The sequence below is a fragment of the Diaporthe citri genome (genome assembly GCF_014595645.1).
Source record: "Diaporthe citri strain NFHF-8-4 chromosome Unknown scaffold_8, whole genome shotgun sequence".
Taxonomy (NCBI): Eukaryota; Fungi; Ascomycota; class Sordariomycetes; order Diaporthales; family Diaporthaceae; genus Diaporthe; species Diaporthe citri.
The window spans coordinates 1933798-1950787 of record NW_025064853.1 but is presented as its reverse complement, the minus strand read 5'-3'; the positions used below and the strand labels follow the sequence as shown (position 1 = coordinate 1950787).

Here is a 16990-nt window from a genome sequence, read left to right as displayed (position 1 = left end):
GTCAGGAACCTCGTATCTTGTGGGGAGAGTTCGTTCCAGATCCTTGGCATTTCTATTCCCGCCCTCAACAGTTGCGAGTCAAGAGCCATCCATCCATCCCAGCTCGTCCTGTGGTGATGGACGGTTGCCCCTTGGGGACTTGGCAATTTCGGCCATACCTTTCGGGTATAGGGCTGGCAGATTCTGTTGTGGGAAGATATACATCCATATACATACACATATATACATGTAGCACCATACAATGAATGCCCTCGCTGTGTGGAGTGAGAATTCCGCACGTCCTTCGTTTTCTTCCCGTCACTCGTTAGACCTGCTTGTCAACACCCATCCGCCATGTTGTTCACAAAGTGGCTGTCCAAGTCCATCCTGGCCCAGGCTGTGACTTCTCTTATGGAGACGAGCCGGGCCATTCCCTTTAACGACCTATATCGTCAACTCCCTCACACACGGCACACCCACCCTCGGGACTTACACGTCAGAGATGAGGTAACCGCCGCGACCTGTACCAACCCTGAACAACGACGAGAATGGCGCTCGTTGAGCACGGCGGAGCAAGAAGAGTACATCTCGGCCGTGAAGTGCCTGGCCACAAAACCTTCGAGGCTGAACTTGACCACAACACTCTACGATGACTTTCCCTACGTACACAACGAGCTGAACAGCAACAGTCAGTGAAAATGAATTCCTCAAGGCCCGCCCACCATCCCTCAGAGCACCCTCACTGACAACCCCCAAATTACAGTCCACTTCGTAGCCTCCTTCCTCCCCTGGCACAGGTGGTTCCTCCACATCTACGAGCAGGCCCTCCAGTCCGACTGCGGCCTCTCCTTCCCCATGCCCTACTGGGACTGGAGCCTCGACGCGGGCCACCTCCCCGACTCCCCCCTCCTCTCCGGGTCCGCAACCACGGGCTTCGGCGGCACGGGGCCGGGGGGCTTCGTCCCGCCCTCCCGGCCCAACCCGCTGACCTCGTGCGTCCCCGACGGCGCCTTCGCCGACCTGACGGTGGCGTACTACTCGGGCGCGGCGCGCGCGCACTGCCTGAACCGGGGCTTCGCAGACGGCGCGGGCGACCAGGACCACCCCGAGCGCGGGGCAAACATGTCGGCCTACTACTACACGCCTTCCTTCCTGGCCGACATGACCGAGTCCAACACGGGGTTCGCGCCGTTCTGGCGCGCCCTCGAGGACGGGCCCCACGGCGCGATCCATATCGCCATCGGCGGGGACATGATCCCGGGGACATCGCCCAACGACCCGCTCTTCTTCATGCACCACGCCCAGGTCGACAGGCTTTGGTGGCTCTGGCAGCAGGCGGACCCGGCGGCGCGCGCTGTCGACTTCGGGGGTAATAGGGACCCCGTCGCGGACCCGGCGGGGGCGGACAAGGCGGAGCAGGCCACCCTGGCTGACTCGCTGGCATTCCTCGGGCTCGGGGACGACGTCACTGTCGACGCGGTCATGACGACCGAGAATAGCCTGTTGTGTTATGCATACGAGTGAAGAAGCATGTGCATGCAGAAACGTTCATAGCGATATGTCTTTTTTTTTTTTTTCCCCTTCTTCTTTCTCTCGATAGATATCGCACCACGGCTTTGTAACGCCCGCTGGTTCTTATTAGATACCCAAATGATTTACAAACCAACCAACCAAAGCTGGGAAAACAAAGTCCTCAGAACGCCGTTTGCTTGTCGCAAGTCTTTCAGATGCTGCCATCCCGTCTCTGTTGGATTCCTGATAGTATTCAGCGGTGCTGCGAAAATATGTTGCCACTACAGGGCAAAGGCCTCCAGTATAATTCAAATGGTTATCCACCTATTCATCACTACCCAAGACTAGTCTGCAGGCCGGTCCACCACAAACCATGCTCAGTCACTCTACCAGACCGCCGCTGTGGCAGACAGGAAGAGCGCCGACGCCAGAAGCCACGGCACAGCCAGGCCCGGCGCCGCGTCGTAGAAGTGGAATGACCCAGGGTAGTTGCACGTGATGTTGCCCTGGTCGTTAAGGGCGCTCCTGACGCCGTAGCTGGTGTTGAAGCCCGTCATCCACGGGCGCGGGCACGCGAAGCCGAGGGCGGCCGGGCAGCTCTGCACCAGCTCGTAGCACAGCTCCTCGCACGGGAGCACCTCCTTGTACGGGCCCGGTTTGATCGTCTCGTCGATGATGGGGTTGCGGCTGCGCTGGAAGCTGAGCTGGCTCTGCTGGGAGCCCTCGTAGGGGGCGAGGAGCTCCGGCGCCGGGCGCGAGCCGTCCGGGAGCGTCTCGTTAATCGCCCGCGGCTGCAGCCAGGGGTCCGTCGCCGAGAAGTCCTCGCACCGCGGGATCGTCACCGAGCACAGCCAGTTCTTGTACGCCGACGCGCACGTCGTGCAGTTGCGCACCAGCGAGTACTGCTGCTGGTCCGGCGCCTCGCACGGGATCTGCTGCAGCGACTTGTTGAAGCCGTCCCAGAGCGCCTGCGCGGACAGGTCATAGAATTGGCCCAGCAGCGTGGTATTGGGGAAGGTGACGTTGTTGCTGGGCACGGCGTAGGCGACCTGGTCGCAGAAGGTGAGGTTGAAGACGAGTGCACAGTTGCCGCCGGCTGTGGAAGTCGTCAGCATGTGGTGGACCCGCGATATATGATTGAAAATTCAGAGCTAGACCTACTCGACTTGGTTTCGAAGGTGGTGGCTCGCAAGACATGGCCACCACCTCCTGGAACGTTGACGTCGGCCGTGGCGTTTGCGTTCCTTGCCAGAATTCCCTGGTACTTGGAGCTGGCATTCAGGCCACTAAAGTAGAACTGCTGCTTGGGGTGTCCGCCTGCGCCTCGCCTCGTTATGCCCGTGGTTATCTGAGTTGTTTCCTTGCCGTTTCTAACAGCAGCAATCTGGGCATAGTTGTCCAAGCCACAGTACGAGTACCTCATGCCGTTGATAGAAGGGACGGCATCGTTCTGTGCGAACATGACATATGGCCTCGAGTCCATGAGCCGTTGCTCTGTGTCCTTGTCCCGAGTGGTGGTCAGGTTTTGTGTCATGAGGAGTACCGAAGTCGTGTCGCTGTCCACCCAGAAGAGCTCGTCACTCATGGACTCGTTGTAGCTGTGGTACCACATGTCGATTGACGCAGCGATTTGGAAGTTGTATATCCCCGAGAAGTCTTCCGACACATTGCTCGCAGAGACGCCCATGTAGAGATCATCCGAGGCGGTGAAGTTGAACATGACCGCACCCTCTTTGAACGGCACGACCTCCTGCTTGCTCGCATCAGCCGACGGTCCTGGGGAGGTGTTGTCTGTCGAGTTGGACACGTAGAGCGTCAGCTGTGGGGGCTCCGATGCTGTCGTCGAATTCCCCGTGGGCTGCAAACATGTGTTTGCCGAAATATACACCATCGTGCCAGTAGCTCGCTTGGATAGCTGGTCTGGTTCGTCCAAGTCTGCGAAGACATCCACTTCTTCCTCTTCGGACGTCCCGGCCTCTCCCCGCAGCTCTAACGAGGCGGCATCCTGCCTGCTCGACAGCTGCGAGCTTGGGAAAGTATACACCAGCGTGTCGCCGGCATTGAGGTTCATCTGGTTGGGGACGTTGTTCGACAAAGACAGTGTATCCCTTTTCGTCACCTCCCCAAGTATACTCCGGTCGAAGGCATCGAACTCTGGCTCGTACAAGAGATCTCTCGTCTCTAACTCTGCATCTGCAAAGCCGGCCGAGCCGTCCAGTATTATCGGCGAGCCATGGCTGATTTCCTCAGCGAAGGCGAATTGTGGTGGGAAAAGGGTGAAGTATATGATGATCAGGACAACCGTGGCGATGGCTGACGCGGCAAATCGTGACTGCAGCGGAGAGAGCTGCATGGTGAGGACATGCCCTCACGGGGCTGTCGATTCCTCGGATCGTATGCGTCCGTCCTGCAGATGCCAGCGTCCGAGCAGCGAGTTCGTATGGGAGGGGCGAGGCTATTTGCATGTGACGGGGTGTCGTGGCCGTCGACTTTGGGCTCGACTGGGTTGTGGTGGCGTGGATAGGTCTAGGTTTTGCTGTCGTCGAAGGAATACTCGGAGTCCAAGTTTCTCAATCTTTTCGTTAACGAACAAAGTAGACAAAGACAATGAGCTGGGTGCAGGAAAACAGGGGCCGGAGAGGGCATTGGTTTCGTGGTTGTCAGGTTTCACTGCTTGGGATCTCCGACACCCAGAGGTGAGCTGAGCCGCTGGATCGGACCGCGACCCTGGCAGGTCCCCAGTACGGATTCCCAATAGTGCCTTGACCTGATTTGGAGGTCTCGAGTACTTCATCCACTGTACGCCCACAAAGGTGGATCTTCCCGCTCAGGATCTACAACTAAGAGCAACTTCGGATTCCAATCATGGAAGACAGTGTTACTATGTGCAGTTACTGGACATACCCTGAAGCTGACAGAGTCCCAATTCAGATGTGTACTGCGGGTCTGCTGCCAAATGTATCCGTCACTTTGACCAACAATAGCATCCTCGGCTGGCTAGCTGCAGCAACAATCTAACCCCAAATGCCGGATGTAACGGCTGCTACGAAGAAAGACAATTGACCGCACATTCATGAGCTGTGTGTACCGTCCGTCCTAGTACGCGTGAAAAAGTCAAACATGAACCATCATTTGTTCTAAACGCCTCGTTCAAAGAGACGAAATGTCCCCCCTTGGCCTCCTCATCCCACCAGCTAACAGTACAACGCCGCCATCCCATCTATTCATATTCCGATGCGCCAATCGCCTGCCCCGGCTTGGCCGGCGATATTGAAGGGCACAAAGGTTTCATCCTCGCACTGTCACTGCCGAGCAAATGTTCACCCGTAGCTTCAAGGGCCACGCGCGCCCTCGATTGGTCGACAGATCCTGTGGTGCAAGTCGCTTACTCGGTCTTGTCGGCCTGAGCACGCAGGCCAGGGGCGGTAGAGCCGCCGAAGTACCGGCCAAGCGTGGGAGCCAGGAAGGAGCGGAAGACGATTTCGGCACCCCTATCGCACTGTTAGACGGGATCTCGGGGGCGTTGTCCGGGATTAGGGAGTACTGGACATACCTGAAGGTGGGCAGAGCGAGCCACAGCAGGAAAACGAACTTGAAGGTGTAGTAGAAGGGGAACCAGTAGACGACGCTAAGCAGGCTCTCCAGGACGCTGCGCACGATTATTAGCAAGGGCGATCTATTTTGGAGCGCGGAGGCATTGGAACTTACGTGAAGAAGGAGAAGACAACCCAGTACTGCGAAAGATAAGGACGTGATTAGCGCATAGGTCGATCCAGGCGGACCAGATGGGGGTCTTCGACGTCCGACTTACGGTCAACCACTGGGTGTCGTCAGATTGGCTAGCAGTGAAGAGGGCATTGAGCGAGTAGTATCCGGGAATGGCAAAGCCGGCCAGGTTGGTCAGGAGCTGACCGCCGAGGTTGAAGACGATGAAGAAGAAGTACAAGGTGATGACGCCAATGACGGTGTACGTCTTGGGGACATTGGTCTGCTTCTCGAGGTTCTGCAGGGTAGGATACTTGGACAGCTGCGATGTGTCAATCAGTTGATGCGACGGTGACCATGTATCTGGCGCGAGGACACAAGGGATTCAGAAGCCAGAGGCCAGATGCAGCTCGGAGCCGACGGGCGGGCCGCCCTCGTGACCAATGTCTTTGTACATACCTCCTTGTCGAGCTGGCCAAGGTAGTGCTGGACCTTGTCTTGGGAAGAAGCCATTGTTGCTGCTGGCGGTGTTGGGCTTTATGGAGGAGCTAAATGAGGTTGTTGTCGGTGTCTGGAGTGTCTTTTAGGATTGAAATCTGTGTAGAGAGAGTACAGCTGGTCAGAATGTTGCGCTGGCACAAAGTTGGAGCGACAAAGAGGAAGCTGATTGCGGGGCCAAGGGGCTCAAGCTTCGGAGCCCCGGAGAAATGGGCCTAGCACAGGCTTCGCTGCTGCTTGCAGCTGGGATGGCTGGCTCAGACTGACTTGTAAAGGGCGGTGCAGAGGTTCTTTGGGTCAGAGGAGCAGGCCGCTGTTGGATGGATTCAGACGGTGATGATGCTATGGAAAGGTGAAGGAAGAGCGTATGTGTCCAAGAGAGGAAGGCTTCACTTTAGACTACATACAGCAGGAATGCAAGACAGCAGCAGGTTGGTCGGGTTCGATGGTGCAGGTGGTCCAGCCCTGGAGGGAGCTTGATTTTAGTGCCTTCGATGACGACTTACCTCTGACGACACTGCTGACATGTGTGAGCACTGAGCAGAGAGCAGACAGGCCAGACAGGTGGCAGGGAGGGCTGTCACAGGTTGACCCGAACTCCTCCCCCAACCCCGGCCGGGCTTGCCTGCCTGCCTCAGGCACAAACATGCCCCGAGGCCCCGCAGTGAAACCGACCTTTCCTCTTTCATTCGCTGGTGCTGGCCTTTGTTATCAAGCCATACCCCGGGCGGCCCCAGCGTGCCCAGCCACCTGCAGATCCGACTCTGGTTCATCAAGGTCTCCCAGCCAACAACCCCCAAAATAACAATTCCCACTTCCAGACCAGAGCAGCAACAAGAGAAACACCCCGTCTGCTCGCCCGTTGTATCACCGTGTCTGCCACTCGGTCAATCACTCTGCATATACAACTCACCTTGTCTCCACTCATTCATCATCTCTATCTCCCCTGCTCCGTCAGTTTTGTTTGCTCATAGGCCCCTCTCCAGAGATCCAGTCCCGAAGATCCAGACGTCCAGAGAGCGAGCGACTCGGCATCCAAATACACACATTCTAACCCACACAGGCTCCATGGCCTCAATAGCAGGTAACATTGTGCCCCCTCCTCCTCCTCTATTGTTGCAGCCGCATGCCACGAAACCTTCCCCGTCTCCTGTCTCCAGGCTTGTCTTTGTTGTACCCGTTGCTGACTGCGTCGACACGCAGAAGCGTATTCGCGCTTCTCAGCTTCCAGGCGGCCGAGCGAAGGATCAACAACATCGGCGCGCAGCGCAACCACCCAGCCAAACAATGTCGACCCGGGCCGCCAAGACCCAGACGACCAATTCGCCGCCCAGTGGCTCGCGCAGCAGCAACAACAACAACAGCAGCAGCAGCAGCAACAACAGAACAGCCAGCTCAGGCAGATCGCACCTGCGCCGCGGCCTCCCTCTCCCGAGTATGTACTGGCCGCCAGCTCTCTTCCGGTCCAGCCCGCCCGCGATTACTCGGTAGAGCCTGCGATGCACAATGGCATGGGCTCTCAATTTCGCTTCCAGCCTCAACCCCAAATGGTCCGACAGTCCCTCCCCGTCGACACGTTCATGCCCGGCAACGGTCACCCCGGCCACCCCGGCCTCGCGAACCAGATGATGGATCGCAACGACAGCCCAGCCCCAGACTCGGGACTCGAGATGGGCACTGCACCCAACAGGGCGAGGTCAAACACGAACAACGACCAGGAGATGCGCGAGCTGTTCACAAGGAATAGCCACCGGTCGTTGCAGGATGTGGCCACGGAGCTGCATGGAAACGAGCGCGGCCCAAGCAGCGAGCGAAGCCGACAACTGTTCGCCATGCTCTGGTAAGGCTACCGGATATGCCCTCGTTTGAAGTCGCCAGGCTGACAAGAAATGTGTAGGATCAAGTCATCCTGTCGAAAAGGCAAGACCTCGGTGCCTCGCAGTCGCGTGTATGCTAGTTATGTCAAGCGATGCGCGCATGAGAAGATCGCTGTCCTCAACCCTGCCAGCTTCGGCAAACTTGTTAGAGTATTGTATCCGGGACTCAGGACGCGGCGTCTTGGGGTGCGCGGGGAGTCCAAGTATCACTATGTTGATTTCGAGTTGATCGATGAAGACATCGATCTTGACGAAATGCCGAGCCAGGCACCCGCTTCGGTCACATCAGGGCCAAGTTTTGCTGAGAGCATGAGGATGAAGTGAGTTTTCCACCTCCACAACAGAGACTGCCCCGTCTAATTTGGCCACAGCAACACGACGCGGCCCTCAACAGCTGTAGAAGTCGAAAAGCCCTCACTCTCTCCGGTTGAGGACGGCCCTGTCGACAGTCTCAAGATCGAAGCTCCTAGAGGCGGCGGGTCCCATGAGCACAAGCATGCTATATATAACCACCCACAGGTCCAGACAACGGCGGAGCTGGGCGGAACCGGAAGCAGAACCTCCAAGCTCCTCTCCCTGCGGCTAGAAGACACATCCCAAACACCAACACGTCTGACCCTGCCCGCGATTGAGCCATACCTTCCTCAAGGCACCGACATCGACGCTGCGAAATCCCTGGAAGCGCTCTATTTGTCACATTGCACTTCTCTGATTGAGTGCATACGGTTTTGCAAGGAGAAGAATTTCTTCCACCTCTTCACCGCGTTCCATGGAACGTTGACGGTGCCGGTGCAGAAGCTGCTGGCTAATCCCGCCCTGGAGACATGGATTGAGCAGTGCGATCTTCGCATGTACCAAAACATGATGCAGATAGTTTCTGTCGTGGCCCTTCAGGTCATCCCACCGTACGGCCTGCAGAGTCTGCGAAACATCTCGGAGAAGCTGGTGTCTCACATTCGGCGATCCTTCGAGGGCCAGCCCTACCATATCTTCAGGGCCAAGGAGGCGCCCGCCGCTCTTTTTGCTGATCTGCTGGACCGGGCGTTGAGGGTCAACACGACTGCTCACGCCACCGCCAACTTCCTGCACAACCACGCAAACCGCACACAGATGTATCTCGACTTTATTACATTTGTCCGACCTAGGAAGATCGCACAATGCGTGCCCGTGGAAGGCATGGAGGATGTTGTGCAGTTACTTGTCTCGGACATCAGGCAGTTGCTCGACCCCAGGGATGTCCCGTTGGAACTCGAGCAATGCACCGTGCAAGGAGACTATCACCGCCAGAACCCGAAGCCCGAGGAACCCGAGAGCCAGGACTGGACAAATTCCGCAAACATCCTCGACCGCTGGGTGGACTTCCTCCGGACCCTTTCAAGTCGATTCCCATATGCCTCGGCTGCGGATATCGTGCTTTTTGTCCAGACCATCGGCACGACCATGGTGCGAGACCTGACAATCAGCAGCGCCGACAGCTTTGGGGCGTGGTGGTGCCTGAAGTGCTTCCTGGACGAGATGGTTTGGTTCCTGGCCGAAAAGGGCGGGTTCATGAAGCAAAACAGCACGCGGGCCGTCGGACCAACGAAGAGGAAGCAGGATGAGGAGCCCGCCGGGGGCGAGAAGCGCAAGAGCATGCGGTACAGCACCGGCAGCGCCAGTGATGACCCGATACTGGCGCTGATGGAGAGCGCGCAACCAGTCTTGGGTGGCGGCGGCCCAAACGGTGACCACCAGGCTGTCCTCGACATGAGCGCGGCCAATTACGATGATAGCGGCATCTCATTGCGGATGTCGGGCGAGGACTCGCCCATGAGCAAGTTCACCTCTCACTTGGACAGCCAGAGGCTGCACGACGGGATCCAGAACACTACGAACGGCCTGAGTTGACACGTGGGTAATATACAGTGCGAGTAGTTTGATGTTTTGCCTATAGCTATTTCTCTTCCTTTTCTTTGATCTCTCCGTACAGAGAGCCTTTTGGTGGGCGGGGCTTCTCCCGAGGAAGGGATATCCATAGGGTCCTTTTCAGGCGTTTCGGGAACCGGGGACTTTGTCATGCTTGACGACGTGTACGACTACACGATGATATATCCACAAGGGGGGCGAGGAGGGGCTTCTCCCAGGTCTGGTGGGTCGGCTGGTCAGTGGGTTGCAGGTCCCGTGTATGAGTTTGGCATATCGGTCTCCGGAAAATGGGCTCTCGGATGACTCCATATTTGGGCATGTAGGGTACGTGCGGTTGCTTTGTGGCTTTGCGGCGAGCGTGGTAAAGTTGATACTGCTTTCAACCGAGTTAATGTATTGAGGGCCGTTGGCCTGCGTTGACTACACAGATGAACTAAATGGAGAGGACATGGCCGAGACTCGCAGGCAGGTTGAGGGAGAATACACTCCGCGCCATTGCTTGCAATTGAGCCATGATTTGCAGTTCGATATGATGGATGGCAAGCAAAGTAAACAGCCCAAGAGTCACAGCATCTTACCTCATTCCGTGCACTTGATAAACGAGTGGAATTTAGGGCTTATCTAGTGGTCTACCTAGTAGTTTTCAGCGTCGGCAACATGAGGCGCAAAGCATGTGATATTGGGGCCCGTCGTTACTTAGTAAGCCCTGTCTGTGTCTTGAAACACGACGGGCCTGCGCCAAGCCAAGTCACGATGGCGGGGGGCAACGGGTCGATTCTGGTCTTCTAGTGCCCATTCCAGGCCCCAAGGGTCCAGTCCAGTCTGTTTCTCTCGGTGACAAAGGCAAAGCTGTGGTTTCATCAACCATCGAGGTCCTCTCAAACCTGCTACTTATCCTGGTGCTCGATATTTATCACGAGATCCGTCTCCGAGCTGAGCATCAGAGTGTCTCGGGCCGTCCCCCGAGGAACAAACTTTCCCTTCCGACGATCACAACCGGGCATTTCAGGCACAGCAGCCACAACAGGCGGGCCAAGATTCCGCCCGAGTCAAACTGACCGCCGAGGTTCCGTCCCGTCATCAACCTCTCATTCTCATTTCTCAACTGCTCTGCCGTGCATGCGTCTGCATCTACATCCTTTCTTACCAATTGAGATCTACCGATGATCTAAGGCCGTTTCTCACCAGACTTATATTTATTTAATTTTGTATACCAGCACAGCGCCAAACATCATCAACATGGTTAAAGAGATAGAAGGGAAGTTCAACGTCGGGGACACAAGCCTCTACACGAAGACGTGGCTCGTGAGTAACACACATTCCTCCCACCTGTCAACCCATCAACATGTCAAACCCTTTCACCCGTCCGTCCGTCCCGCTGCCCCGACTGCTGGTCACCCTCCCTACTTTCCGCTCGCCTCACCCGCTGCCGTGTCTCACACGACCTTCACACCCTCACACATGCACTCACATGCACTCACATGCACTCACACACATATGCACGCACCCGAGTGGCCCCTCATGCTAACACGTCCCCCGCCACCCCCTCCAGCCCGACGACCCCATCACAAACACCAAGGCCAAGCTCGTCTTCGTGCACGGCTTCAGCGACCACGTGGGCCGGTACTACGGCTTCTTCCCGCACCTCGCGCGTTCCGGGATAGCCGTGTACGCCTTCGACCAGCGCGGGTGGGGCCAGAGCGTGAGCCGCCCCGCGGACCGCGGCCACTCGGGCCCGACGGCGACGGTGCTGTCGGACATCGCGGCCTTCATCAAGGGGTCCGCCCTCCCCGCCGAGCCCACGGGGGCGCCCCTGTTCGTCATGGGCCACTCCATGGGCGGCGGCGAGGTCCTCGCCCTGGCGAGCACGCCCGAGTACGAGGAGGGCATCGTCTCGCGCGTGAGGGGGTGGGTCCTCGAGGCGCCCTTCATCGACTTCCCGCCCGCGGCGAGGCCGGGGGCCCTGAAAGTGTTCGCGGGCAGGCTGGCGGGGCGGGTCCTCCCGCGCGTGAAGCTGGCCAACCCGATCCCGCCCGAGGACCTGACGCGCGACCCGGCCGTGGTGCAGTCGCTGCGGGACGACGACCTGTGCCACGACACGGGGACGCTCGAGGGCCTGGCGGCGCTGCTGGACCGCACGGCCGAGCTGGCCGCCGGAAGGTACCGGCTCAGCCCCCGGGTGCGGAGCCTGTGGCTCGGCCACGGGGACATGGACAAGGCGACGTGCTTTGACGCCTCGAGGGCGTGGTTTGACCGCCAGGGGCAGATCCCCGACCGGGAGTTCAAGAAGTATGAGGGGGCTTATCACCAGCTGCATGCTGACACCGGCCGGGAGGAGTTCTACGCCGACGTCGAGAGATGGATCCTCGCGAGGTGCGGCGATGAGCCCGCCGAGGCGGCGGCCGAGGACGCGGCGCAGGATGGGGGTGCTGCTCCCAAGGAGTCTGAGGCCGCGCAGGCTCAGGGTGGGGGTGACAAGGTCGGGTCCAAGCTTTGATGCTTGGGCGAGTACCGCCCTGGCGCGCAGATGTGATGTGACGATGTCTCGGGGCCATGGGGCCCGAGACTATGCGGTATACGGACGCACAGCCTGGGACCTGGAATCGGCCCATGTTGTGGCAGGCTGTAACAGTGTGGTGAGTGTGACCCGGGTTTTGCTCCATCCCTTCTTGTGTATGCGATGGCGGTGGTCGACGTATTGCACAGTATTCAGTGGTTCCTGGTTCAGGCCCAACGGCTGAGAGGCTTCCTGGTCCGAGGAGCTTACGTGTCTGCGCATCTTCGTCTTATACCGGCTGGAGTAATCACCGTGTATGGCTACTACATTTGAAAGTCATACAATGTTTAAGACCATTCGAAACTATTGGCGCTGTATCTTGGTGTATGCACCGTCATGTTTGTGCTGTCCTCGATTTGACCACTGCCTTAAAAAGGCATATTCGGATAGCATGAGAGGTGTTGCTGGCGCCCGTTGCCATCCACATGTTCTCTTTTCGAGGCTCTGTTTGGCTTCATTGGGCAGCAATGGTATGGACATGGTTCAGTTTTGGTTACTCAGGGCACGTCTTCAGGTGACCTCGGCATACAGGGAGCTGGATGGGCTCACGCAACCGCATGAAGTCTACTATGAGCCCTGGAAGCGGAGCACACATGGTCTTTCTAGTTCGATTGTGTCTGCGTCACGAAGGAAACAGAGGTTCTCCTGGTGGTGCATAGCACTATCACGGCACCGTGTCTGTCTGTGTAGCACCGGCGAGGTGGCTGCAACAGGCCCTTCAAACCCTTCTTCTATGAGGTTGGCGCTCTCATGTCGTAGATCATGTCATTGCTCCGGATCACAAGACCATTGTTGGCCAGGAACACTAGACGCGACATCTCGACTCTGGATGGCCCCGCCACTAGCTCAGTAGAAACACACAGAGCTGTTTTAATGGCAGTGTGAACGCCAAGAATCTCGAGCAAGGAGATGATGGCCGTCTTGTTGTCTGGTCACAAGTCATTGGTCGTTGGCTGGTAGTAATAGTTCTGGGCGAGGAGTGGCCCAAGACAAGCACGACAGGGCAATTGGTGCCGGGCCTGGGTGCCAGCGTCGACGATGACGGTGGTTGTTGTGGAGGTCCACAGCATATATAGACCCAGGCCAAGATGCCCCGCCCTGCCCGTCAAGCCCAAGCACTGCATGGGCCAGATATCTGCTACGGTCACAGAATGTGCTGTGACCGTAGTGCATCGCATCGTAGCTCCGGCTGGTCGGCAGTGTCGACGGGGTTGGAACGCTTGGGATCCCGAGTTGCGCCGAAACATGGGGAACATGTTATAATGGCATGTGCCCCGACATGCGCTTTCTCTCTCTTTCCCTGTTCCTTCTTTCTTTCCACCATTGCCAAGTTCAAAACATATTTATGATCCACAAACATATATACCGTCTGTCGATATTCTGCAATACCTCTCACAGGACATGAGTCGGTCCAAGGAGCTCACCGCCGGTTCCCTCCCGGGGCATGTCGTACCAGTACCTATTTTGTATGGGACAGCAAACACACCCGTCTGACTTGTCACCACTGCCAATCACGACCCCAAACACCCACCGGCCGACCTGTCAGTCCAATGGACGGGTTCGACAACAGCCCGTGGCTGGCGCGACCTGCGGCCACGGGGTTCCGAACCACCCGGGGCGGGCGAGATTGAGCCTCACCAGGACGATGTTCCCTGCGAGGTGGCCAACCATGCATGTACATACGATGTCATGCAGATCAGAGTCAGCGGAGCGGGGAGCTCAACCTGACCTGCTCGAGGTGGATCCAGCCTCCGAAAAGACCGCATTCTACCTCCTCCACTGCTGGTGTGCCGCTGTCAGCTCCAAGATTAGGCTGTCTGCATCTCGCTCTCGCTCTTGCTCTTTAGCGTGGCCGCCAAGTTGCGAAGCTCCCCTCCACCCCCGCGATAGCTCTGGGATTGCGCGACGGAATCCCCAGATACCACGGAAAAGGAAAAGGGCCTCATTTAAACAGCTCCAGGGTGGGTACCAGGTAGGGAAGCTTCTCTTTCAAGGTTTGCGTATAAGTTACAGCTGGTGTAACGGCGACTCTATTTGTCTTCGTGACAGCCTTTTGCTCTGCTTGCTTCTGCCGAAGTTTAATCTCAACAACACCAGCTCAGCCTATCGCGCTAGACGGACGACCACCCGCCTCGCTTAGCCTACGACGTCAACTGGGCGAGCCACCTCGTCTCGTCTCTCTCTCTCTCTTCGTGCACGCGACACGCAAACACAAACTTCGATCACTGACCAGTGGAAATCGTCCCAAGTTTCCCCTCCTTTCGACTGGCAAACAGCCAGCCTTGATCGATCCAAGATGGAGCCCGACCTCTCGGCCACCATCACCCACCACCCGCACCCATTCCACCTCCACCACCACTCCTCCAATGTCTCGAGGTCAAACAACCACACACCAATGTCTGGCACGCGGTCCACCCATGGCAACGGCAATGACAGCGACAATGTCGCCGCAAGCACGGCCCTCGAGGGCGAGCAGGTAAAGGGCGAGCAGGAAGGCGCCCACGCACGGCATCCCCCACAGCAGGAGGACGTCGAGAGCCAGAAGACGGGCGGGCGCCTCCCGCGGTACTCTGTCGAGAGCGACCCCTACGGGCTGTCAGCAGGCTACAAGACAGCCGACGAGCTGGAGAAGATCAAGGCCAACATCTCTAGGAAGCGTGACGGGCCTCCCTCCTCCTCCAACGCCGCCGGCAGCAGTACCTCGTCGCCCGCCCCCAGCGTCAAGCAGGGCAAGTCCAGCCTGCTCCCCAATTTCGGCCGCAAGGCCGTCCAGTACCGCCGACTGCAGGGCTTCTACAACCGCCAGAACGAGACCATCGAGCGCATGCTCAAGTCGGTCGACGAGCACGTGGCCGAGGCAAAGCAGGAGCAGGGCGAGGACCAGCTCAAGTTCAAGATCGCCGTCTGGGGCTCCTTCGTCGCCAACGTCATCCTGGCCGCCCTCCAGGTCTACGGCGCCATCTCGTCCAGCTCGCTCTCGCTCTTCACCACCATGGCCGACGCCATCTTCGACCCGCTCAGCAACGTCACCCTGATCTTCGCCAACCGCGCCGTCCGGCGCGTCGACCCGGCGCGCTTCCCCTCGGGCAAGGCGCGCCTCGAGACCGTCGGCAACATCACCTTCTGCTTCCTCATGACCGCCGTGTCGCTGATCCTCATCGCCTTCTCGGCGCGCGAGCTGGCCGACCGCGAGGGCGAGGTTGGTGTTAACCGCTTCCACCTGCCCTCCGTCATCGCCGTCAGCGTCGCCTTCGCCACCAAGCTGGCCCTGCTCCTCTACACGTGGGCCCTGAAAGACAGGTACTCGCAGATCCTGATCTTGTGGCAGGACCACCGCAACGACCTGCTCATCAACGGCTTCGGTATCCTCACCTCGGTCGGCGGCTCGAAGCTCATCTGGTGGATCGACCCGGCGGGCGCCATCATCATCTCTGTTATTATCAGCTTCGCCTGGCTGCGCACTGCCTTCACCGAGTTCCTGCTGCTCGTGGGCGTCGTCGCATCCGTCGAGACCCAGCAGCTCATCACCTACGTCTGCTGCACCCACAGCCCCGCCATCCGCCAGATCGACACCGTCCGCGTCTACCACTCAGGCCCGCGCCTCATAGCCGAGGTCGATGTAGTGATGGATCCAACCGAGTCTCTACAGGAGACGCACGATGTAGCCGAGGACCTGCAGTTCAAACTTGAGAGCCTACCTGATGTCGAGAGGGCGTATGTGCATGTTGACTATGAGACGGATCACAAGCCAGAGCACTTCTTCAAGAAGGACCTCTGATGAGGCCCCTTTCCCTGCTTGGATTGGTTTTAATTTCTTCTCCAATCCTTTTGATTTGAATGATGGAGCATTATGAGGCGTTCTGGCTCGGCCCATGCCTCTTCTTGGTTGGGGGGTATGGGTTATTTGGGGGTTGGTAATAGACAGGTCCCCCCTCCCTATTGCATGAGCATACAGAGATGATTTCTCAGTCGCAGCACGTGTGCCCGTACTCCCTTGCATTTATATGTCCATCATCTATTCTGTGCATAAAAGTGAGCGAGCACATGAACTTGCTTCAATCATGCACTCATAGGCAAGAGCCTGCGCACTGTAGACCACGCCTTCCGTCAAGCAAATCGTATCCGGCTTCCGCTGCTTTGGTGTTTGCTGAGGCGCACTACTACCGCCGCCCGTATCTCAGCAGTTTTTCCTCAACCAGTCTCTCTAAAGAGGGAGAAAAAGGTTTCCGACGCGGGCCGGTTGCGAAGTGCACCAGGATGAGCACATTTGCCAAGTGAGACAAGACCAACACGAGGAGGTGCTGGTTCAAGAGCTGGGTCGCAGGTCTTGTGTGAGCGATATTTCCTCAGCTGAACCGGGTATTTGCTTTGCCGCCAGTAATTCCCGACCGCGCCATAAAAGTGAATCCGGACCGCCACTCTTCGGGGCCCTCCCGGAGTCAAGGCCGGAGACCTAGCCAGGCTGGGGAGCGGGAAGGGGGGCGTGCCAAGGGGCCCCGTCTTGACGACATCGACCGGCATCATGGCGTACACCCGACACCGGGGCCGGCAAGACGAGTGGCCCGCCTTCCGTGCTGAGCGCCGGCCTGCTTCCCTCGGCAGTCGGGAGGCTTGACTCCGGGGTAGAATACCGTGCCCGGTGGAGAGGGTGAAAGCTCGGGGCTGGACAGGCGGTACCGTTCACGGTGAGGATGCTTCTCCTCGCACCGCCCCGCCCGCCATCGATTGGCAGACTTGGGTGACGAGCAGCACTGCCTTTGTTCCTGATTACTAGCATTGACGTAGAATACTTCCTGTACATCTATCACTGCCGGCCACGACCTCCGCCGCGCGCCGCGAGCGCACCTTGGCAATCTTGGCTGGCCCACCCGTTCCAGGCTCCCCGGCAGCCTACCTGACGAGGGACATGGTTCTGATGAGGGACATTTCCCAAGATGCCAACCACGATAGTTCCCGT

The 16990-nt window shown here is 58.1% G+C and overlaps 6 protein-coding genes across 6 annotated transcripts; 4 read left to right on the top strand and 2 right to left on the bottom strand.

Annotated features, from left to right (window-relative positions):
• Positions 1-333: 333 nt before the first annotated feature.
• Positions 334-1503, top strand: INS49_014896 (uncharacterized protein; the record flags this gene model as incomplete). The annotated part of the gene is made up of 2 exons (XM_043175584.1): positions 334-667; positions 743-1503. The coding sequence occupies 2 exons, from the start codon at positions 334-336 to the stop codon at positions 1501-1503; spliced, it is 1095 nt and encodes a 364-aa protein (XP_043020541.1).
• Positions 1504-1877: 374 nt separating this feature from the next.
• INS49_014895 (uncharacterized protein) lies at positions 1878-3844 on the bottom strand (the record flags this gene model as incomplete). The annotated part of the gene is made up of 2 exons (XM_043175583.1): positions 1878-2587; positions 2653-3844. The coding sequence occupies 2 exons, from the start codon at positions 3842-3844 to the stop codon at positions 1878-1880; spliced, it is 1902 nt and encodes a 633-aa protein (XP_043020540.1).
• A 1032-nt stretch (positions 3845-4876) lies between these two features.
• Positions 4877-5709, bottom strand: INS49_014894 (uncharacterized protein; the record flags this gene model as incomplete). Its single annotated transcript, XM_043175582.1, has 5 exons — positions 4877-4982; positions 5045-5140; positions 5200-5225; positions 5303-5518; positions 5656-5709. The coding sequence occupies 5 exons, from the start codon at positions 5707-5709 to the stop codon at positions 4877-4879; spliced, it is 498 nt and encodes a 165-aa protein (XP_043020539.1).
• Positions 5710-6762: 1053 nt separating this feature from the next.
• INS49_014893 (uncharacterized protein) lies at positions 6763-9458 on the top strand (the record flags this gene model as incomplete). Its single annotated transcript, XM_043175581.1, has 4 exons — positions 6763-6778; positions 6898-7534; positions 7592-7891; positions 7943-9458. 4 exons carry the CDS (start codon positions 6763-6765, stop codon positions 9456-9458), a joined length of 2469 nt encoding a protein of 822 aa, XP_043020538.1.
• Positions 9459-10715: 1257 nt separating this feature from the next.
• INS49_014892 (uncharacterized protein) lies at positions 10716-11973 on the top strand (the record flags this gene model as incomplete). The annotated part of the gene is made up of 2 exons (XM_043175580.1): positions 10716-10781; positions 11029-11973. The coding sequence occupies 2 exons, from the start codon at positions 10716-10718 to the stop codon at positions 11971-11973; spliced, it is 1011 nt and encodes a 336-aa protein (XP_043020537.1).
• Positions 11974-14329: 2356 nt separating this feature from the next.
• Positions 14330-15811, top strand: INS49_014891 (uncharacterized protein; the record flags this gene model as incomplete). Its single annotated transcript, XM_043175579.1, has 1 exon — positions 14330-15811. One exon carries the CDS (start codon positions 14330-14332, stop codon positions 15809-15811), a length of 1482 nt encoding a protein of 493 aa, XP_043020536.1.
• Between the last annotated feature and the right edge of the window lie 1179 nt (positions 15812-16990).